The sequence below is a fragment of the Leptonychotes weddellii genome, chromosome 9, assembly GCF_054177405.1.
Source record: "Leptonychotes weddellii isolate Sample4059 chromosome 9, ASM5417740v2, whole genome shotgun sequence".
NCBI lineage: Eukaryota > Metazoa > Chordata > Mammalia > Carnivora > Phocidae > Leptonychotes > Leptonychotes weddellii.
The window spans coordinates 76,771,838-76,792,873 of NC_138377.1; the positions used below are offsets into that span (position 1 = coordinate 76,771,838).

General features: G+C 38.7%; 1 protein-coding gene across 2 annotated transcripts; it reads left to right on the forward strand.

Moving 5' to 3' along the window:
- The first annotated feature begins 74 nt into the window (after window positions 1–74).
- EIF3J (eukaryotic translation initiation factor 3 subunit J) lies at window positions 75–20,883 on the forward strand. 2 transcript variants are annotated; one of them, XM_081831022.1, is made up of 8 exons: window positions 75–228; window positions 315–418; window positions 10,022–10,076; window positions 10,560–10,651; window positions 15,978–16,092; window positions 17,975–18,136; window positions 19,418–19,491; window positions 19,818–20,883. In XM_081831022.1, the coding sequence occupies exons 1-8, from the start codon at window positions 186–188 to the stop codon at window positions 19,947–19,949; spliced, it is 777 nt and encodes a 258-aa protein (XP_081687148.1). In that variant the 5' UTR covers window positions 75–185; the 3' UTR covers window positions 19,950–20,883. The 2 variants fall into 2 exon arrangements, with proteins under 2 accessions (XP_081687148.1, XP_081687149.1); XM_081831023.1 differs by having other exon boundaries at window positions 10,563–10,651.
- Window positions 20,884–21,036: the final 153 nt, after the last annotated feature.

Sequence of the window (21,036 nt, forward strand, 5' to 3'; positions counted from 1 at the left end):
TCGCCCGCGCGCGCGCGTCGCCCTGCCGCCGCCGCCAGAGAGGGCGGAGCCTGAGCCGCGGCGCACAGTCAGCCACGGTCCCAGCCTGCCCCGCGCCGGCCAACGAGAGCAAAGCCAGTGACTCACCTCCGCCGCGCTAACTCCTCGCTAGCTCTCCCCTCACTCACGCTCACACCCGGCTCGAGATGGCGGCGGCAGCGGCAGCGGCGGGGGACTCTGATTCCTGGGGTGAGGAGAAGTTACGGGGGCAGGGACTGGGCCAGCGCTGGCCTCAAGCCGAAGCAGGCGCTAACGCGGCTCGCTCTCTTCCGTAGACGCGGACACGTTCTCCGTGGAAGACCCGGTGCGGAAGGTGGGGGGCGGCGGCACCGCCGGCGGGGACCGCTGGGAAGGCGAGGACGAGGACGAGGACGTCAAGGTGGGTGCGGGCCGGGGCTCCGGGCAGCGCGGGAGCGGACTGGCGCTGTCGCGGGCGGGGATACCCGCCAATGGGCGGGCGGGTGGACTCTGGGCCCAGAGGCGCCGCCCGGGCCTGCGGGCTATGAGTCCAGACGCGAGCGTAGGGCTCCCTGGTGCCCTTCTCTCCTCTGCTGGCCGGCCATATGGGCCGGAGTCGAGCAGCGTGGCCCTTTGGACTTCCTTGGCGGGGACGGAGGCGGCCCCGGCCTCAGCCCTTCTTTAAGGGTCTGCGCCCAGGCCAGGATCCCACACGCCAACTGGCGACGGGAGGTGACAGCAGCGGCAGGGCCCGGCCCACGTGCAAACTTCGCGGTCTGGAGCCGCTCGCCAGAAGGATCTCGGAAGTTGGGGATTGAGCCCCATGGTTTTTCCCATATGGAAAGTCATGCAACCCACCTGCCTTTTTGAGCTCAGGCCTCCCAAGGGTCAGTAACTCATTTACGTTTCCGAAGGCTAATTTGTAGAGTTTGTTCGAGCAGTTAGATGAAATACTGTGGTTTAATTTCAGTGTTTTGTTTTTTTTTTTAAACACAAGACAAATAGATGCAGTAAAGTGAAATAACTTTAGGCTTCCCTCCCCCACCCTGTGGTAAAAGGATGAACCGAGTACTAAGATAGCGGCTAGTGGTCAGAAACCTAAGGTAGTCCACACAGCGACCTGGAAAACGGACAGTTCACAGAATGAGTTATTTGTCTACATACGAACGACACCTAAGGAAATATTGGTTGGAATAGACGAGGGGCCAGTATTTTTCTCCTTCGTCGTTTGTTTTTTGCAGACTCCTGGGGACTCATCAAATGGCTTCAGATGACAGTTTGACTAGTGCGTTCATTGTTTTGTTTTTGTTTTAAGTAGCTAACAAACCTTTCAAGACCAGAATGTTAAGGTTCTTATTAACAGAACTCTCAAAATCTTTTTATATTTGTGCAGATAAAGTTTTGTATGAATTGAGAAATGGTTTGTCTTGGTTTTGTTTCGCTTAGTGGATGTTTTACTTTCCTAACTTCTACCCTTCAACACATATTGGGAACCCTATTAAGTCCTTCTGCTTGGGTTGAAAAAATTTAAGCTAGATAACACTGAACTTAATACTACTTTGGTTTGGATTTTACCTTTTTCTCCTGAGTCTGATGAGGTGGAGGTCCAATTTATGGAACAGCTTGAGGTTCAGGAATAATATGAGCTTTGCACACATTGGAATTAATAAATGAGTAGTACTCTTGTGAAGATACTTAGATGCTCCATTTACATGTTGTAGAGACATGGGATGGATTGTCTGTCAGTCTCATTGCAAGATATTAGTTACCTCCCTACATTGTAGTGGACTTTCTGTTTTGAGCCTTCAAATTTGTCCTTTCACTTTCTCCTTATCGGATGCAGCTGTTAGGACATCTGTTCTGAAAATTGGGAATAATTTAGCTAATGAGAAGAAAAGATTAGAGAAATCAGAAAAGAAGTACCAGAAAATGAAGTCTGAATGGAGCAGTCTGAAGTGATACCATGAAGTAGTGTGCCTGAGATTATTGGATCTAAAGGGTGTCAATTCTGATAAATAGAATTCTGACCACTTGTAACTAAGATTTACAGGTTGTAAGAGACCATAAAGGTCATCTTGTCCGCTCACTCTTTCAGTGCAGGTTCTTTCTTTTATGCAAATATCTTGTTTCTTTTACATAAACATTGAAGTTGATCTTGAAGAAAAACTGAACTTGTCCATTTTATTTCCTAAGTTGAAATGTTGGTTTATTTCTTTTGAATTTCTTCAAGATTCCCAAGTTATGGTATTCAAGGAATAGTTTGATTCCTAGGCTTTGGAATCAGATGTGGATGTATATTACTGGCTTGTCATTTTCTGTATTTGTGGTCATAAACACGTTTTTTAATCTTTCCTTTTAGTTTCTCAATCTATATTTTCATTATAGGAGATAACTTCAGGGGGTTGTTTGCTTTATTTATTTATTCATTCATTCATTCATTCATTTATGGTGGGAAGGGAGAGAGAAAATATTAAGCAGGCTCCACGCCTAGTGTGGAGCCTAAGGTGGGGCTTGATCTCATGAGCCTGACATGACCTGAGCCGAAATTGAGTCCTACACCAACTCAGCCACCCAGGCCCCCCTGTTTTGCACTTTTAAGTGATTTAATGTCTTACCGTTATGCAGAGTTGCTTAGCACTTGGGAGGCACTCAATAAATGTTAATACTCTCTTACTTCAAGATGTAGTCTTAATTTTTCTGGCTAAAGGAAAATATACTGGTTAGATCTAGTATCTGGGGTTTATTTTGTGCCACATTTTGTGATTTCCTAAGCTCCAGAGTAAGTTATCTCCACAGTGGCTATTTACTGTGAATTTTGGGTTTTGAATGGGATGATCTTGGTTATCAAGATAGCAAGTTTTTGCTTGCTCAGAGTTTACCAATCTAGAGTTGAATTTTGTCACTTTGGATGGTAGCAAGTAATACCAAATTTCTGAATTCTAATGTTTTAGTACTTAATCTTTTGGTAAGGATGCGAAAACAAGGCTTAGTTTTCATGAGATCAAATAATCATAACCTTTAAATAGTACAACATACAAATTTTTTAAAAGTCTTCAAAGGTAAGATATGCAGAAACAATAAGTTCTTCAGTTTATGTCATCATCTAGTGTTTAATCTTTAAGAATATAGATTTAATGTCATTTGTAATGTCCTGAGAAATGAAAACTGAGGTCTTTGTTACAGTAATTTGCTTCAGTAGTTTACTGTCTTTCAGTAGACATTACAACATTTTGCTGCCCTTGACTTTTCAAGTAGGTGTCTGGTAGTGGCAGAAATGGATTTAGGTGAAACCATAGAATTGTTAATATTCATGAGGAGAGAAGCCTATGCTTCTTCCCAGTTAAAAAGATGACAACTAGGGGCCCCTGGCTGGCTTAGTCGGCAGAACATGCGACTCTATCTCAGGGTTGTAAGTTCGAGCCCCATGTTGGGTGTAGAGATTACTTAAAGTCCTTTAAAAAAAAGATGAGAACTAGGAAGCATACTCTCCTGTCACATTTGTTATTTTACCTTTCTTACTGTCCTGATGTTATTCAGAGGTAGTGGGAGGAATTGTTCACTTAGCATGTATCACTGGACTCCTTCCCCATTGCTGAAGTGATGTGCAGGTTGTGTTGACTAAGAAGGCAGTGAGTACCTATCCTTTGCAAGCAGGGACAATACAACTTTAGTCTCCTAGCATTTCAGTATAGAACAAATTAAAATCTGGATTTATTCAAGGTATGTAGAATTGTTTTGTTTTTTTTTTTTAAAGATTTTATTTATTTATTTGAGAGAGAGAATGAGATAGAGAGAGCATGAGAGGGGGGAGGGTCAGAGGGAGAAGCAGACTCCCTGCTGAGCAGGGAGCCCGATGCGGGACTCGATCCCGGGACTCCAGGATCATGACCTGAGCCGAAGGCAGTCGCTTAACCAACTGAGCCACCCAGGCGCCCCAAGGTATGTAGAATTGTTTTGAGGAAACCTCTCCTGGCTGTGTTCAGACGTTTCTGGCATTTGCTCCTGTAATGTTTTTATAGAATTTTTAAGAAAGATCTGAGAATGAACTTAGTTGAAAACTGCCTGTCTCATCCTACCCATTCAACCATCTGTTAGGATCCTGTCCGGCTTAATAGTTTAATCTACCAGAGTAAGGACATTTTTCAAACATTGGAAATAGCACTTCTGAAGAAGGGGATCTCTACTTCAGAGGAATGGGAGATTATTGGGAAATACTCAGAAATTGGGCATTTTGCCAGGAAATGGGTATCTTGAAGTGTGTGTGTAACTTCTTATGAAAAATTCCAGATATAAACAGAGGTAAAGAGAAGTTTAATAAACCGATGAGAAATCTTATTTTTTTCTGTATCTCCACTTACTGTTCTCCCCTCATCAGATTATTTTCAGGAAAATCTCAATTATATCATTTCAGTTCCCTGATAGTTTTTATAAACTTAGTAAGTCTTCAGTTAGAAAGCATGTTTGTTACTGAAAAATATTTACCTAATGTGCTTGTCATGCTGGATGACTGAAAATAAATAAGCCATTTGTTTAGTATTCAGTATCTTGATCTTGCTTTAGCCAAGCATTTAAAGTAGAATTGATTAATGACAGTTCTAAATATGAGACCAGGTAGGCATTGAGATGGAATTCAACTGAGTGCTGAGCCATAATACATAGTAGGATGTTAAAAACTTAATGAATTGAATTAAATGAAGTAGAATTTATTGAGACAGGTACCTTGGCTTCCAGAAGCCAGGCTAGTCCTGAGATGATGGAAGAACATTTGGGCTTCTTTTAAAAACTGAACTTTGGGGGCGCCTGGGTGGCTCAGTTGGTTAAGCAACTGCCTTCAGCTCAGGTCATGATCCTGGAGTCCCGGGATCGAGTCCCGCATCGGACTCCCTGCTCAGCGGGGAGTCTGCTTCTCCCTCTGATCCTCCCCCTCTCATGCTGTCTCCCATTCTCTCTCTCAGATAAATAAATAAAAAATCTTTAAAAAAATAAAAAATAAATAAATAAATAAAAACTGAACTTTGCTGGGAAGTCTAGTCTTGCCAGAAGCCTGTTACAGAGTTCTGAGGCCTCTCAGAGCAGGTCAGTACAGCTTACAGAACATCAGTAAAAGGCTCTTTTCCTGCAAAAGGTTATTCTTTATCTAAACCAAACTACTTAAAGAAAAGTAAAGGAGTATATGTTAATTAATGGACTCTTGCTATGGGGCAGAAGAATTTTATCCTCCTTTGAAGCTACTTCTATTTGATGATCTATAAATATATCTTGCTTAAGTTGGAAAGCATTTTCAGCCCTAAATGTGTTCTCTTATTGCATGTGACATTCTGTAGTTGTACATTATAAAAATGGCAGATTAGCCAACTACTGGCTATATTATTAGAAATTTTAAAAAAGCAGGATTTAAAATTTTTGTTCTGTTTTCAGTTCTCAGTCATGTTCAATTGGGAAGCAGGTTTTAAACTTGAAAAGCAGCCATCTTTTTCAGAGAAATGGCTCAAATGATATTGGGTGTGTATTGTAGAAGAGTATAGATAAGCAAGTAGTTTATAAACTGCCTCTGTTTTAAGGAAGCTAGCCACTTTACAAGAGCAAGCTAGGTGTTCTTTTGAAGATAAATTGAATATTATAGTTAGCAGATTTATTACCTACCAAAAATAATTGGGTAAGGAATTTACTTGGTTATTGATAGGTATTCTCTGGAACCAAATAACCATTTAGAGCTTACTAAATTACAGATTTACTCGCTATTTAAGTGTGTTTTAGTTGTTTCTTTAAGAACCTTTTTTGGATTTTATCGGAAGTTATTGTCAGCATTTACAAAATCCTAGTGTTTATAGAAAAATTGGGCAGATTTTGACATTCTACTTTACATGTACTTAGGCACTTGCAAATTTTATAACTAAGGAAACAAAAACTTTAAGTTCTTGGAGAAAACTACCTGACCTGCTTTTGGGATTACAACTATTTGGAAGGGTGACTAGTCTCTTTGTTAACATCACTATGCTCCCTTCTTTAGGGACTTGTCCCCAGTGTGGTAGAAACTTCAGGGCAGATTTGTTTTGAGCACTCTGGGGTGGGGGTGACAGGCAGGGCTTGCCTTTCATGGTTCTTTTATGAACGTGGGAGCAGGTTCCATAGCTGTTCCCAGGACTGGTTGATAGGAACCACTGCTTTTGCTTCTAAAATCCATTCTGTGGTGGAATTCTAGGTAGCCTCATTATGTCTGTACTGATGGGACAGTTTAACTTGAAGGTCTGGAATAAAGTTTATGCTTTGATGGGGAAACCAGGAACAGGGATTGAGGTGGTACAAAGAGTTGGTATAAATGAGATACTGAGGGAGCAGTGATATGGGTGGGGGTGATGTTTTACTGGCAAAGGGAACTGAGAAATGCTCCTCTGATGTATCTGTTTCTCCATTTTGGATGTACTGGGATGGAGCTGCTCATTTTAAGCCTTTCTTCTCCCCTCTTGGCTTCCTCGTACCAGAGGCTGCTGGACTATTTTCTTAAATTTAGTAGAAAATCATCACAGGCAATTTGAGGTAGGAAATTGATAGAATTGTAGCTGGGCATAATACTGTGTGCCATACCCTTCTCTTTCATGAGCTTTCCTACAATTCCAGTGGAACTCATTCCGGAACTGATTGAAAGAACACATTTTGGTGGGGAGAGACCTAATTCTCAGATAGTTATTGTATACTTCAGGGCTCAGGTAAGAAGTTATGTTTAGTATGACACTTTAAAGGAACTTTGGTCCATTTAGAACTGTTTCCTTCATTTTGGGGGGGGCTTTTTGTTGTTGTTGTTGCTCATTATATTTCACTGAGATTTTGGGATAGCTATCTCAGGGCCTTAATATTCTTATCTATAAAATGGGGCTAACACCACCTGACTTGTAGAACTTTTGTGAGGGTTAACTGTGTTATTACATGTTAGGCCCTTTGCTCAGTGCCTGGTGCAAAGTAAGCACTTGGTAAATGCTTTATCATCATCATCATATCATCACTATTATTAATAGAGAGTGGTGAATATGTATCCCTTTGAAGTAAGCAAATGGTCTTCCTGTCAGAAGCACCGCCTAAGCAGAATATCACTCACAGACCCAGCTTTCTATGTTCTTTGAAGATTAAAACAACAACAAAAAACTCCTGGTGGTTAATTTTTATTTTTAGCTATAGGGTTCCTTTTGTACTATGGTGTATTGACAACAAGCACTTAAGCAAACCAGTGAGATTATTCAAACATTTGCTCTCTAATTTCTAACTCTCATATCTTAGATGTCCAAACAGTGACTAGTAGGTTTGCTTTCAGTCTGTTAACCTTGAACTGTGAGTTAAACGGTCAAAGTAAGGTGATTATAAAAATATTTTCCTTTTTTTTTTTTTTTTTTTGAGATTTTATTTATTTGTCAGAAAGAGAGAGAACACAAGCAGGGAGAGTGGCAGGCAGAGGGAGAAGCAGGCTCCCCGCTGAGCAAGGAGCCTGATGTGGGACTCCGTCCCAGGACCCTGGGATCATGACCTGAGCCAAAGGCAGACACTTAACTGACTGAGCCACCCAGGAGTCCCAAAATATTTTACTTTTATACAGATTTCTTTCTACTCTGCTTGCAGACCATATGGCAGCCTTAATCGGGATTTTTTAGTTCTTTGGTGGACTTAGAGATTTTTATTAAAATCAAGGCTTGGTTAGTTTAAATACCTAGACTGATTCAGATTATGACCTGTCTTATTATAAAGCAAAAGCTTGGTGTCATGGCACATTAGTCATCTTTTACATCTTCCAGTTGCATCAGGGCCTCCTGCTTTGCATCTGCAATCCTGTGGTTCAGCTTCAAATGGCATATCATAGTGTGCCTGGTAGTTGCTGAGACAATGGCCAGGCTACCTATAGATTAAAGCCCTATCTAAATACAAGGCTGTGTCTGTCCCTATTAAACTTAAACATTCTAAATGTTTGGAGCCTTTGGAAAATTGTTTGATAATCAGTTTATATTTAGTGACTCTGTTAGGTGTAGAAAAGACAAGAGTATAGATCCACCTTAAAGGGCCCTACCCAAGTTAGGGAGTGGGTTCAAGAAGCTATTGATCAGCTCTTGACTGCTCTTAAATACTGGGTTTAAATATTATATGGATTTAATTCATTAACAGGGTTGTGTTGAATGGAATGTTACTTGAAATAACTGAACCATTGCATTTGGGAAAGTAAGAAATACAGAGTCCTTTCAGTTTTTTATTTAAAAGAGCTGCAAATTAAGAGAAGTAGTTTTGGCTTGGTTATCTTGTATTTTGTTAACAGAGAAGCTTTTTTATAGAATTAGCCAAGTTGATAAAAAGTTAATATGGAAAAACAAACATGCAAGAATGGCCAGGAAAATACTAAAAAACCTGAAGGCCTGTAAGGGTGGGACTAGCCCTGGCCTATGTAAAAACATACTGTAATTAAAGTAAGGAAAGCAGTATGGTATTGGTCCATGAAGAGAAAATAGTGGGATGGGATAGAAAGCAGAAATAGACTAATAAGTACCTGTGAAAATTTACTATATGGTAAATCACTGGACTCAGGTGGACTTTTTAATAACTGATGCTGTGACAACTGGGTAACCATTTGGAAAGAGAATTAGATCATACTTCATACCATACAAGAGAAAAAAACTCCACATGGACCCGAGATCTAAATGAAAAAACAGTAGAAGTGTGTATGTTCTAGAAGAAGCTGACTTGAAATCCACAGGCAAGAAAAGAAAAGACTGATATATTTTACTGCATAAATATGGTGGGATCCATATACTTCATGGGGAAACACTAGAGGCATTTCCATAAGAGAAGAAAATAATCATTATCACTGCTACCATTCACAGTGTACTAGAGGTTTAGCCAGCAATTGGATAAATCAGTTGTGGAGGCATAAGAATTGGTAAAGAAGAGGGCACCTGGGTGGCCCAGTTGGTTGAGCATCAGACTGTTGGTTACAGATCAGGTCATGATCTCTGGGTCATGGAAATCTGGGGCTTCAGTCTCCGAGCTCAGCGGGGAGTCTGCTTGAGATTCTCTCTCTCTCCCTCTCCCCCTGCTCTCTCTCTCTCCAGATAAATAAATGTCTTTAAAAAAAAAAAAGATTTGGTAAAAAAAAAAAGTAAAGCCGTTCTCATTTGCAGATGATATGATAGTACACCTGGAAAACTCTAGAGAATCAATGAAAAGTGATAAATGGATTTAAAAAAAAAGTTAAAACATAAGGTAGCAGGATATAAAATTAACATATAAAAGCCAATTATATACACAAATAATAACCAGTTAGAGGACATAACAGGAAAAAAACCCTATTTACAGTAGGAACGCAGAAATTCTTAGGTATGTACCTGAAGAGAAATTCACAAAACTTCTAAGAGAGAAACTTTATTTATTTATTATTTTTTTTTAAATTTTTTATTTTTTTAAAGATTTTATTTATTTATTTGAGAGAGAGAATGAGACAGAGAGAGAGAGCATGAGAGGGGGGAGGATCAGAGGGAGAAGCAGACTCCCTGCTGAGCGGGGAGTCCGATGAGGGACTCGATCCCGGGACTCCAGGATCATGACCTGAGCCGAAAGCAGTCGCTTAACCAACTGAGCCACCCAGGCGCCCCTATTTATTTGTTTATTTACAAAATATTTTATTTATTTGAGAGAGAGAGCATGGGTTGGGGGGGGGAGAAATAGGGAGCCTTGCTGACCCAGGGCTCGATCCTGGGATCATGACCCAAGCCAAAGGCAGACACTATGAGCCACCCAGGCGCCCCTAAGAGAGGAACTTTAAAACACTCCTTGAAAAATATAGAAATAAACTTGAACAAAGGAAAGACAGATCTTTTCCTTGGCTAGGGTAGCTCAACATCATGATGTCTGTTCTCCCAATATTTATTTATAATTTTAATGCAATACCAAAAAAATTCTCATAAACCTGTTTCTGTGGAGTTAGAAAAGTTGATAATAAGGTGCACATGGAAAGGTAAACATGAGAATTATTAATAGAGGTCCTTTTCCTTAGGATAACTGGGATGATGATGATGATGAAAAAAAAGAGGAAGCAGAAGTAAAACCAGGTGAGCCACTGGGGTTCCTTCATTTTTGGTTTCCTATCTTGGTGAGCATGTAGTGTTTGTGTTAAGACACATGGTGGAATGCTCACAAAATTGAAAATTGAAATTGGTGTTTAGAAACCCAAACATCCTTCTATTCTCCCTTTATTGTTCTCTCCCATTTCTTCTCTCCCCTCAAATCATAATCCGATTGGATTACTGCCTGCCGCTCTCTGTTTGAGTGCTGCTGTTAGGAGAGGGTAGAGGGTGTGGCCTCATTTTAATGCTCTAAATCCTGCTGAAAGTGCTGGGGAAATATGAAGGGAGGTGTTTGGGTCTAGGGGTCAGATCAGAGAGTCCCAGAACTTTTCCATTCTTACTTGCCTGTAAGTCACCATATGAAACTAGCTGGGAGAAGTTGGTCTCTTGAATATACAAGTGTTATATGTCTGTCTCATCCATAAACTGGTAAATATTCAGGGTAACTGATTAAAACATTTCTTTCAGAAGTCAAAGTTTCAGAAAAGAAAAAAATAGCAGAGAAAATAAAAGAGAAAGAACGGCAACAGAAGAAAAGGCAAGAAGAAATTAAAAAGAGGGTAAGTACCATTCATTTCCTGCAATACAGTAGTCTCACATCAGTAGTGGTACAATGTCTTAACAGACAGCAATCTGAAGGGCTTCGTAAAGACTGTTCTTGGATGCTATCAGATAAGTGAATCCCCAAACTGAATTTGTGGTTTTTGCAAAAAGGTAACCCAGAAGTTTTATGTATTAGAATGCCTTTTAAGTTTCCACATTCGGCAACAGTCGTGATTGTGTAGTACCACAGTCAGTGATTTTTGCCAGTGCCTGCAGTTCTTTCTAGTTGTGATTAGTCTTTATTTGCAGTGTACGTATTGAGTGAGTGAAATATAAAAAATACCATTTCTCTGCCATGTACTATGTAGGTGTTTTTGTTCCTGATTATTTGGAGGAAGATCAGGAATACTCTATTAATTTCCTTAATAGAAAATATGTTTACATGATTACAAAATCAAAACAATATTAAGAACTCCCAACTCTTCATTTATTTATCCTGTTTTTCTCCTTCTATCCCTTAAGTGAGTATCAGTTTCTTACATCACTGAGGTATCTTTATGTATTTGGATACTCCTATATATTCTTATTTCTTGCTTTTCTTACGTTTTTTTATTTTTATAGTTTTCACCTTACTTTATTTACTGTATCATGTAATGTATTTAATCTTTTCATACCAGATCATAAAGAGCTTTTTAATTTTTTTCTTGGCTTTTCATTCAGAAAAATTTCAAACATAAAAACAGAGAAAGTGAATTATATATGTCACCTATATGTAACAGTTGCTAATATTTTGCCATATTTGCTTCATCTCTTTTTTTGTTGTTGTTAAAATACAGTCAAGTACATAACAGACATTATGTATTTTATCTTTAAATACTTCTTGCCTTCGGCTCAGGTCATGATCCTGGAGTCCCGGGATCGAGTCCCGCATCGGGCTCCCTGCTCGGCAGGGAGTCTGCTTCTCCCTCCGACCCTCCTCCCTCTCATGCTCTCTGTCTCTCATTCTCTCTGTCTCAAATAAATAAATAAATAAAATCTTTAAAAAAAAAAAAATAAAATAAATAAATAAATACTTCAGTATGCATCTCTGAAAGAGCAAGGCTCTTTCTCACATGATTACATACCTAATAAACAGTAATTTTTTAACATCCTCTAGTATTCAGTTTATATGCATTTTTCTGATTGTCCCAAAATGTCTTTTATGTATGGTTTGTTCAGACAAGGACCTTGCATTACGTTAGGTTGTTAGCATATCCTAAGTCTCTGGAGTGTCTTTCTCTCTTTAAAATGACATTGACTTATTGAAGAGAGGAGCCCAGTTGTCTTATAAAACATCCCACCTTCTTGATTCGTCTGATTGCTTATAGTCGCAATTTCCTGTAACTTGGCAGTTTGATTGGATTCAGATTAAACATTTTTAATTGGAGTCCTTGAGAGGTCATGCTGTGTGCTTCATACTGCATCACATCACACCAGGAGTCACATAATGTCTGTCCTATTATTAGTGATGCTAAAATTGATCACTCGGTTAAGGCAGTAACATCCTTCTATTACAAAATTACATATCCTTGCAAGTAATCCAGTCTGACATCAACGTCTCACCCATTTGTTTAGTATTAGTGATGATTGTTGCCTAGTTTTATTAGGGATTGCAGAATGGTGATTTTTCTCATCCTGTTATTTCTCTTCCATTTGTTATTGGTTGGCTTTTTTTTTTTCCCCGAGAAGGAAAAAGTAAGAAAAAAGTAAGAAACTTTGCTGTTTGGTTACTTTGGATATGGTTTGTGCTGGAAGAGTAAAAGCTTAATTGTTTTCTTTTAATTACCAATTTTTCAGAGTAAGGAGGGTGTATAATAGTAACTTCAAATGGTGAAAAATGAGGGATTTTTGTGGGTTTCTTTTTGGGTAAATTTGTGGATTTAGAGTTTTTTATAAAATCATTGTGTTTTACTCAGATACAGTAATTATTTTTTTGATGCTCATATTGTCCCAGTTTTAGCCAGTAGGAAACCCTTTAAGTTGTTTAGTCTTCATCTTTTTGACAGAATCTTTGAAAACTTCCTTGCTTTCTGACAGAAGTGTTGGGTTCACCTGGTAAACTCTTCTTTAGGCCTGGAATCAGCCTGGAATCAGCTACTTCTTTATGGTTCTTTTTAGTTGGAAATGATATTTAGAGGCCAAATCTAGTTGCTAGTAGTACTTACTGTTACTGAGGTGGTCTTGCCTCCTTATACCCTTTTTTTGGGTGAAGCTAGGAAATAGATAAATGTACATTAGTATATGTGTGTATGTGTTGTGTGTGTAAGCATTAGTTCATATTGATGTTTTCTCTTATTCTTAAAATACTGGTTTCTAACAATGTTAACGTAATTTTTATTAGCTTTTCTACAATACCAGTAATACTAACAATGTAAAGCTACTGAATCAAATTTAGGATTTCCTTGCAGTTCTTTTTGGGCTTAGAATATATCCTACTAAGGATGTAGAATTACATTCTGGGTTCTAAAGTCATTTGTATTATTTTCCCTGTGTATTTTGATATACGTTTTAGGGTCATTTGTTTCCATTTTTAAAGTTTTCTTTCTTATTTACCTTTATTTTTTAAACATAAATTATGTTCAGAAGTCAAAACTATAGTGAAATGGTACACTCAGAAGAGTTTCAGACATCCATTCCTATTCTATCCTCTCCATCCTGTTCCCTGTCACCCCCTATAAGAAACCATTTTCATTAGTTTTTGGTTTAAACTGATAAGAACAGATTGCCTAGATGCACCATATTTTATTTCACCAGTCTTCTAGTGATGGGACAGCTAGATTTTTTTCTCCCAGTCCTTTTAAAACTTGATGAACAGTGCTTCCATGAATAACCATATGTGTGTGTCATTTCTAATGGGTGTAGTCACATTTGCAGGATAAATTCCCAAATGAGAGATTGCTGAGTCAAAGGGCAAATCATATTTGTGGTCTTGATAAATGTTCACAAATTGCCCTCTGTATGGGGTTGTACTAGTTTGCATTTGTCTACAATGTATGAGAGTGCCTGCTTCCCCCAGTCAGGAACATTTTAGATACTTTTTAATAACTTATATTTGTGTATCTAAGTATATCTACATGTGTGTTTCTATGATCAGAACAAGCAATAGAATCTTATAACTCGGTCTAAGAAGCCATCTTGATTAGATCTTTCTTGGTCTTTGAAGTTAAAATTTATACTTCCTTTTTTGTATCTTGGTATTAGTCTCCAACATAAAGAAACCTTAGTTTGTCTTAGGTCAAGTATTGAGTTAAGATATGTGCAGTTTTGATGCAGAAAATACTTAATGATGTCCAGATCTACTAAGACGGTTGAGTCAAGATATTTCCCTGAGAAATATTCTGAGAATTCTTTAACTTGGTATAATGACGTTTCTTATTTCATCTTCTTCATGAGAAACAAAATGCTGTGTATTACAGAAGTGGACTTCTGAATCAATCTGTAAACTGCACAGACGTGGATGACCACAGATGGCACAAGCTCCCTCTACTTTTCTTCCCACTTCAGTAAATACTGTCACAGATTTTCCCTCATAGTAAAATGCATTTGTTGTAGGAAATATCACAGTCTAAAGAAATGATATTCACTAAACCATTAACTGGCATCTCAGAGGAATAGGACTGGGAAATAAGTGACAACTTCTATTGTGTGTGTTTAAATTTGTTAATAAATGATAATGTGCTCCTTTTTTTAAAAGATTTTATTCATATATTTGAGATAGAGAGAGAACACGAGCAGGAGAGAGGGGCAGAGGGAGAAAGAGAAGCAGACTCCCCACTGACCGGGGAGCCCGACGCAGGACTCGATTCCACCTGAGCCAAAGGCAGACATTTAACCAGCTGAGCCACCCAGGCGCCCAATAATGTGTTACTTTTATAGTAGTAACAATATAAAAAGATAAATTCCTTTTATGATTCTTTGGGGAAAAAGAACAAACACTTTTTTATGTCTGCATAGTATAGTTGACCTTTGAACAATAGGAGGATTAGGGGTGCTGACTCCCTACACAGTCGAAAATCCACATACAACTTTTGACTCCCCCAAAACTTTACTGATAGCTTACTGTTGACCGAAGTCTTACTGCTGACATAGTCAACACATAATTTTATAGTTGTATGTATTATATACTGTATTCTTCCAATAAAATAAACTAGAGGGGGGAAAATGTTATTACATCATAAAGAGGGGGCGCCTGGATGGGGCAGTCGGTTAAGTGTCGGACTGGACTCTTGGTTCCACCTCAGGGCATGATCTCAGGGTCATGAGATCGAGCCCCGTGTCGGGCTCCACGCTGGGCGCTGAGTGTACTTCAGATTCTATCTCCCTCTCCCTCTGCCCCTCCTGCTGCTTCTCTCTCTCAAGTCTTTAAAAAAATCATAAAGAGAAAATGCATTTACTATTACTATATTTATTTAAAAAAAAAAAATCTGTGATTAAGTGGACCCATGCAGTTCAAGCCTTTGTAATTCAGGGGTCATTTGTATTGTCATATGGATGTGCTATACTTTATTTAACCATTCTGTTGTTGAACATTTGGGTTGTCTCTAAACGTATTTGAAATTATAAGTAATGCTCCATTGGACATCCTTGTGGCTAAATGTTTGTGTGCATCTTTGGTTTCTTAAGATAACTAGAAGTGGAATTATTTGATTCCGTATAAAGCATATAAAAGTATTTTAAGACTTCATACATATTTCCAAGTTGCCCTAGAAAAGTTGTTTCAAAATACGGTCTTTAGCAGCAGAATATGAGAGTGCAATCGTTCCCTTTTCTGTAGTCTAAATTCCATATTTTTTAAAAAGGCTGTTTTGGAAATAAAACCCAGTCTTCTGGGTTCTAATCTCAGTTCTCTCACATTGCTAGCCATGTTAACCTTCTGTTACCATGGGCATATTGTTTAACCTCTTTTTGCCTCAGATTTTTTTTCATGTAAAATCAGGATAAGAATATCTAAAGTGTTGGGGCGTCTGGGTGGCACAGGTGCTTAAGCATCTGACTCTTGGTTTCAGCTCAGGTCGTGATCTCAGGGTCGTGGGATTAAGCCCCACGTCAGGCTCTGTGCTCAGCATGGAGTCTGCTTGAGATTCTCTCTCCCTCTGCCGCCTCGTGCTTGTTCTCTCTCTCTCTCTCAAATAAATCTTAAAAAATATCTAAAGTGTTTAAAAGGATGCCTGAAATATAATAAACACTTTATAAGTGTTTGCTATTATTTATATGGGTTTATAAAAAAAGAATGCACACAATACAAAAATGTCCTGGTCCGTCCTAAGCCAGCTGTTTTAAAACTTCCTTTCTGTCTCATTTTAGTTAGAAGAACCTGAAGAACCTAAAGTGCTAACACCAGAAGAACAATTAGCAGATAAACTGCGGCTAAAGAAATTACAGGAAGAATCAGACCTTGAATTAGCAAAAGAAACTTTTGGTAAGGGGGGGGCGGCATGGTGATTGCAGTGAAGTATTGAAGTTCCAGGTGAATGCTGTGGAAATGTTACTAGTTATGAAAGTTTAGAAAACATCTCCTTTTTTGAAATAATATAATACTGGCTAACTTAGATATTAGAAAGTAGTTTTTAATATTTATATTTGAGATTTCATTGCTTAAGGTTGAGTGAGATACATGTTCAGATTTTTGAATAATTGTTTTGAGTATCAAGTAAAAGATTATTAAGTCATTGGACCCAAATAAAGTATACTGCTGCTTTAAATATATTTATCAGCTGGATGAAATGTGAGGCCTGTAGCTTTGAGGTTTAAATGTTGAACTGACTATAGGGCTGTGCCTTTGCTCAGGGTCATTTTCTTTCTGTGACCCTTCTTAGCCTTCACCATGCCCTGTCTTTGGAGGGCTTCCATTTCTGTGTGCTATCCCTGCAGCTGTGGGTGGTACATGAGATAAAAGACATGTTCAGGGTCCTGTGCGCAGGGGAGTTCAGAGTGTTCCGTGGGTAAAGGGTAAAGTAAGAAACATGGCCAAAGAAATAGATAAAAGCTCTCACTTTGTTTAATTAAGCTCATTGTTGTCATCACCTATTGAGTACTTTTCAGAGTAGAAGGTCATGTTGAAACAGTTAAATAACTTTGAAATTGAAACCTAGAGCTAAGAAGGATCTAGTTATCTTGAGTTTTACTCCCATCCTTCCTCTTTTTTAAAATGGATCGAGCAGGCTATAACGATCATTCTCCTTTCTGCGGGAGGTGTGATTTTCTCTCCACGAGTTGCCAGCAATCTGGGAGTAGTTGCTATGATGCTCTCGTGCACTGGTGTGTGCTTGGCATGTCTTAACTGCACTCATCTCATTACATGGGGCATGCAGCCATTATCCAGTGTCTTCATGGGATGGTAAAAGCCACCCATGTGTTTATTAAAGAGAAGAGTTTACATGGTACCTATAAATTCTAATGTGGGACCACAATTATAGATTAAAAGGCAAAAACATGCATTCATACAGGCATCATTTGGTTAATAGGATTTTAATGTTGTGTTTCTCATACTAAAATACTGAATCAGTGATAATTGTTAACAACTAATTCACTTTACTATTGAGGAGGATACAGAGTGTACTGTCTCTTAGCCTTGAATCCTTTTAGGCCAGATTTCTTTTTCTCTTGGGATTTAACACGTGGTTTACCCCTGCTTAGCCTCTGGAATCAGTTAGCTGGATACTTTCACAGGAACCATCTTTATTTATTTATTTTTTTGCTTTTTCCTTCTCTCTGCACTTCCCTGTGGGCTATTCTTAGACCTGTGCTTTAAGAGCATCCCTTTTCTGCTAGGGACTCCTTTGGTGGTCTGAAGACTGGGTTCCTTCTTAATCTAATGTTTTTAAATGCATAAAATACAAAGGATTTTACTTAGTTAAGGAAGCCTATTGAAATAGGTATCAAAATATTTAAATAATTTGATACAGTAATGTGCTTCTTTATTAATGCATTAAGTAAGATCTAGTGGCAGGTCTAATAAGTAATGTAATTTGAAAACATTATTTCAAGATAACTACAACTGTAATGTGATATGAAAATACCTGATCGTTTACTGGTAACAGGTTTTGCTAATATCACTGTGATTTGTTGCCTATAATTAAAATGAAAGGAAATGCTAAATTAAAGGTTAGTGAAAATAAAGCTGTAAATTTTTTTCTGATCCAAATTCACAGACCTTCTGAATGCTGTCCAAGGACTCCAGTGGACCTATGTTAAGAACCTGTGCTTTAGCATGAAGTAACAGGGTTGTTCAGGTAGCTAGTTGGTTTATAAACTTGAAAAGAATCTTTCTGATATTTTTAGTGCTCCCTCTTCTCCCGCAGGTGTTAATAATACAGTTTATGGAATAGATGCTATGAACCCATCTTCAAGAGATGACTTCACAGAGTTTGGAAAGTTACTAAAAGATAAAATTACACAATATGAAAAATCACTATATTATGCCAGTTTTTTGGAAGCCTTAGTTCGAGATGTGTGTATTTCATGTAAGTAATTCAAATCTCTATCTTTGTGGGTGGATTTTAGGAAGGGCACATCATACTCAGGAGGATGCAAGTTGACAGTTTTTTTGCATTCTATAATAAATGTAGGATTTGATTTTTAGAACTACGTTACCTTGGGAATGTTCTGCAAATAGATGGTGAGTGTAAGTGGTTTTGTTTTTTGAGGCTGCCTTCTTAATGTTTTTAAAATGGCTTCCCAAAAGGGACATCTGGGCTTTGCTGACCGAGCAGTTAACAAAACACTAGTTTCTTCTTTTATCTAATTATATCTTAAAGGGACTAGGAAGTATCTTTTGGGGAAAATGATCCCTGAACATATGGAATTGTAGACCTGAGTGAGACCACAGCAAGTGTCTGTTCATTTTACAACAAGGAAGCCTGTGACTTGGTTTAAGTTGCTTAACAGAGCTGGTCCCTCTTCTCTGGGCCCGTGGGTGTGGTGCCAAGCCCTGAGAGGAGTCATACATTTCAGAGGCAGGGTGTATGGGAGTTAAAAACCAGGGGTGGAGTGGCACTAATGTGGAAGGGGACTGTTTCTGCTAGTATTTGCTGTTGTTAAGATTGAGAAAAAGGAATTCTACACAATGAACTTTAAATTGGGTGTTCCTTGAGAAATCTTTACTAAGCTGGAGGTTCTGAATTTGATTAGTGATATACCCATGGTTGGTATATTATTTGCACATACTTTTTTTCCTATTTTTGAAGGTGCTCTCTAACCAAACTGATATACTTTTTTTGGTGGCTTGTTAGTTCTCTAAGGATGGAAGGATGTGTTTTTCCGTAAACAGGCTTGTGTCTAATGGGACACTGAGGTTTCTGAGGCACCTACTGTTTTCATTCTGGTTCCTGTGGTAGAAAATGGAGACCCAAGGGGTGGAGAGTTGTCATTTGTAGTTGTAAGAATTGTCATTCCACGTTCATTCAGCCACACCTTACTGCGCATTGAGGATGTGTTGTGGAAAGGCATGGTTATCTGCCCTGTGGTTTTTTTCCCCCGCATTCACGTGTGTAGATTGAGTAAGGAAGTATGGCAGGGAGCTCTGTGAGCTCTGAAGACACTTCTTGTTTCTCTTTGGTTGAACAATGGTGCTTGGTTATTACAGGTCATTATAAAGAAATTTCAATAGTTCTGATTTGTGAGCCTAACCATAGACTGATTCTTTACCATCTTTTGTTTAACAGGACAAATTCTTAGTCTTTTCAAAGTTACTGAAGTTAATGATGGCCAAATTAGATGTGGTATTCCTTTTTTTTTTCTCTTAGTGGAAATTGATGACTTGAAAAAGATTACCAATTCACTGACTGTGCTTTGCAGTGAAAAACAAAAGCAAGAAAAGGTAAGAGCAAGCGTGCGGGGGAAATGCATATTACATGCTGATGGGGGTGTAAGCATAATAGTCTAAAGTGTAGTAGGAGCCTGAACTAGAACTTTAAACTGGAACAGAGCAGGAGCGTGAGTGCCATTATGATCCTTTTGTTTACAGACTCGTTCATAGCTTTCTTTTTGGAATTAATAGAAATTGCCCGGGGTTAGGGTCTGGGATCTCCCTTTGAGAACTAAAGCAATTTTTTGGTGCCAGAGGCTTGGGTGTCTGAGGGTTTCTGTACCGGAAAAGGTACCCATAGTAGGTAGTCTCATGAATTAATTCTCTTTTATCTTTAGCAAAGCAAAGCCAAAAAGAAGAAGAAAGGTGTGGTCCCTGGAGGGGGATTAAAGGCTACCATGAAAGACGATCTGGCAGATTATGGTGGCTATGATGGAGGATATGTACAAGACTATGAAGACTTCATGTGACATTTTCTCTTCTCCTGGTGTCTTCTTTCTGTTGCCCACAATCCCTTCAACATGTAGCACAACTTCCTTTCCTTTCAGTTCTGCCAAATGCTACAATCAGAAGTGCAGTATCTTTTGTGCTGGTTATTTAACCCCTTGACACTTAGGTGCTAATGTGCGAATGAGGGAACTTGGATCTTGCTGCCAAGGGGTTAAAATTGGGAACCTCAGTTGCTACTAAATCATAGTTTAAAAAAAACAAACCTAATAATGTTGTCATTGTTGCTATCTGATTCCATAGCAGCAGTCACTGAATTGGAAAAAAGGTTGCAACATGACAAAAATTGTGTAGTATTTACCAGCACCATTCAGTAATACAGCCTTAACCATACCTCCTTGAACTACTTCATAACTTGTCAAGAAAAGCAGTTTGCGGCAAGGGCATGTGGTGTGCACCTAGTATTAAAATTGCTTTGTCTTAAAATTGAGCGTGAGGATATTAAAAAAAAAAATACATTGTGAAGAAGACTGCTTATCTCAGAGTGAAGATACAACGGCTGAAAAGCACTAGCTTGATATTTAAAAATTAAATGACCAAAACCCTCCAACCTTGAAGCTGAAGAAGGTAAACCTCTCCATTATTGCATTGCATTACAACGTGTGGAATCTTTCTATTTATCAGACTGTTCTGCTGATGGAGTGCTTCAGATGGGGGAGGGAAGCTCTTTACCTGTTTTATTTCCCTGATTTAAGTGTCTGAGAAACAATTCTCCTTTGTTCTCCTAGGCTGCAGTGGAACAACTTTACCAGGGTTTTGGCATTTCCTTTCCTTTATAAAACATGCTCAGCAAACTGCACCAGTTGACTACAGTTTGGTAAACTGTTAACAATTATGACATCTGCAGTGTTTTATAAAGCAACTAATTTAATAAAATCACTATTGTGAGGACTTAAATTTTGTGTTAACTCCCAAGAGATACTTTTGGAGCGTACAGAGCCGAGCTCTTGGGGACAGAGTTCTCTGTATACTTATAAAGCTTAATAAATGCCTGACGAGCAGTTACAGCTTTAAGACAAAAATGATGTGCCAGGCCCTGCATAGTGTCAC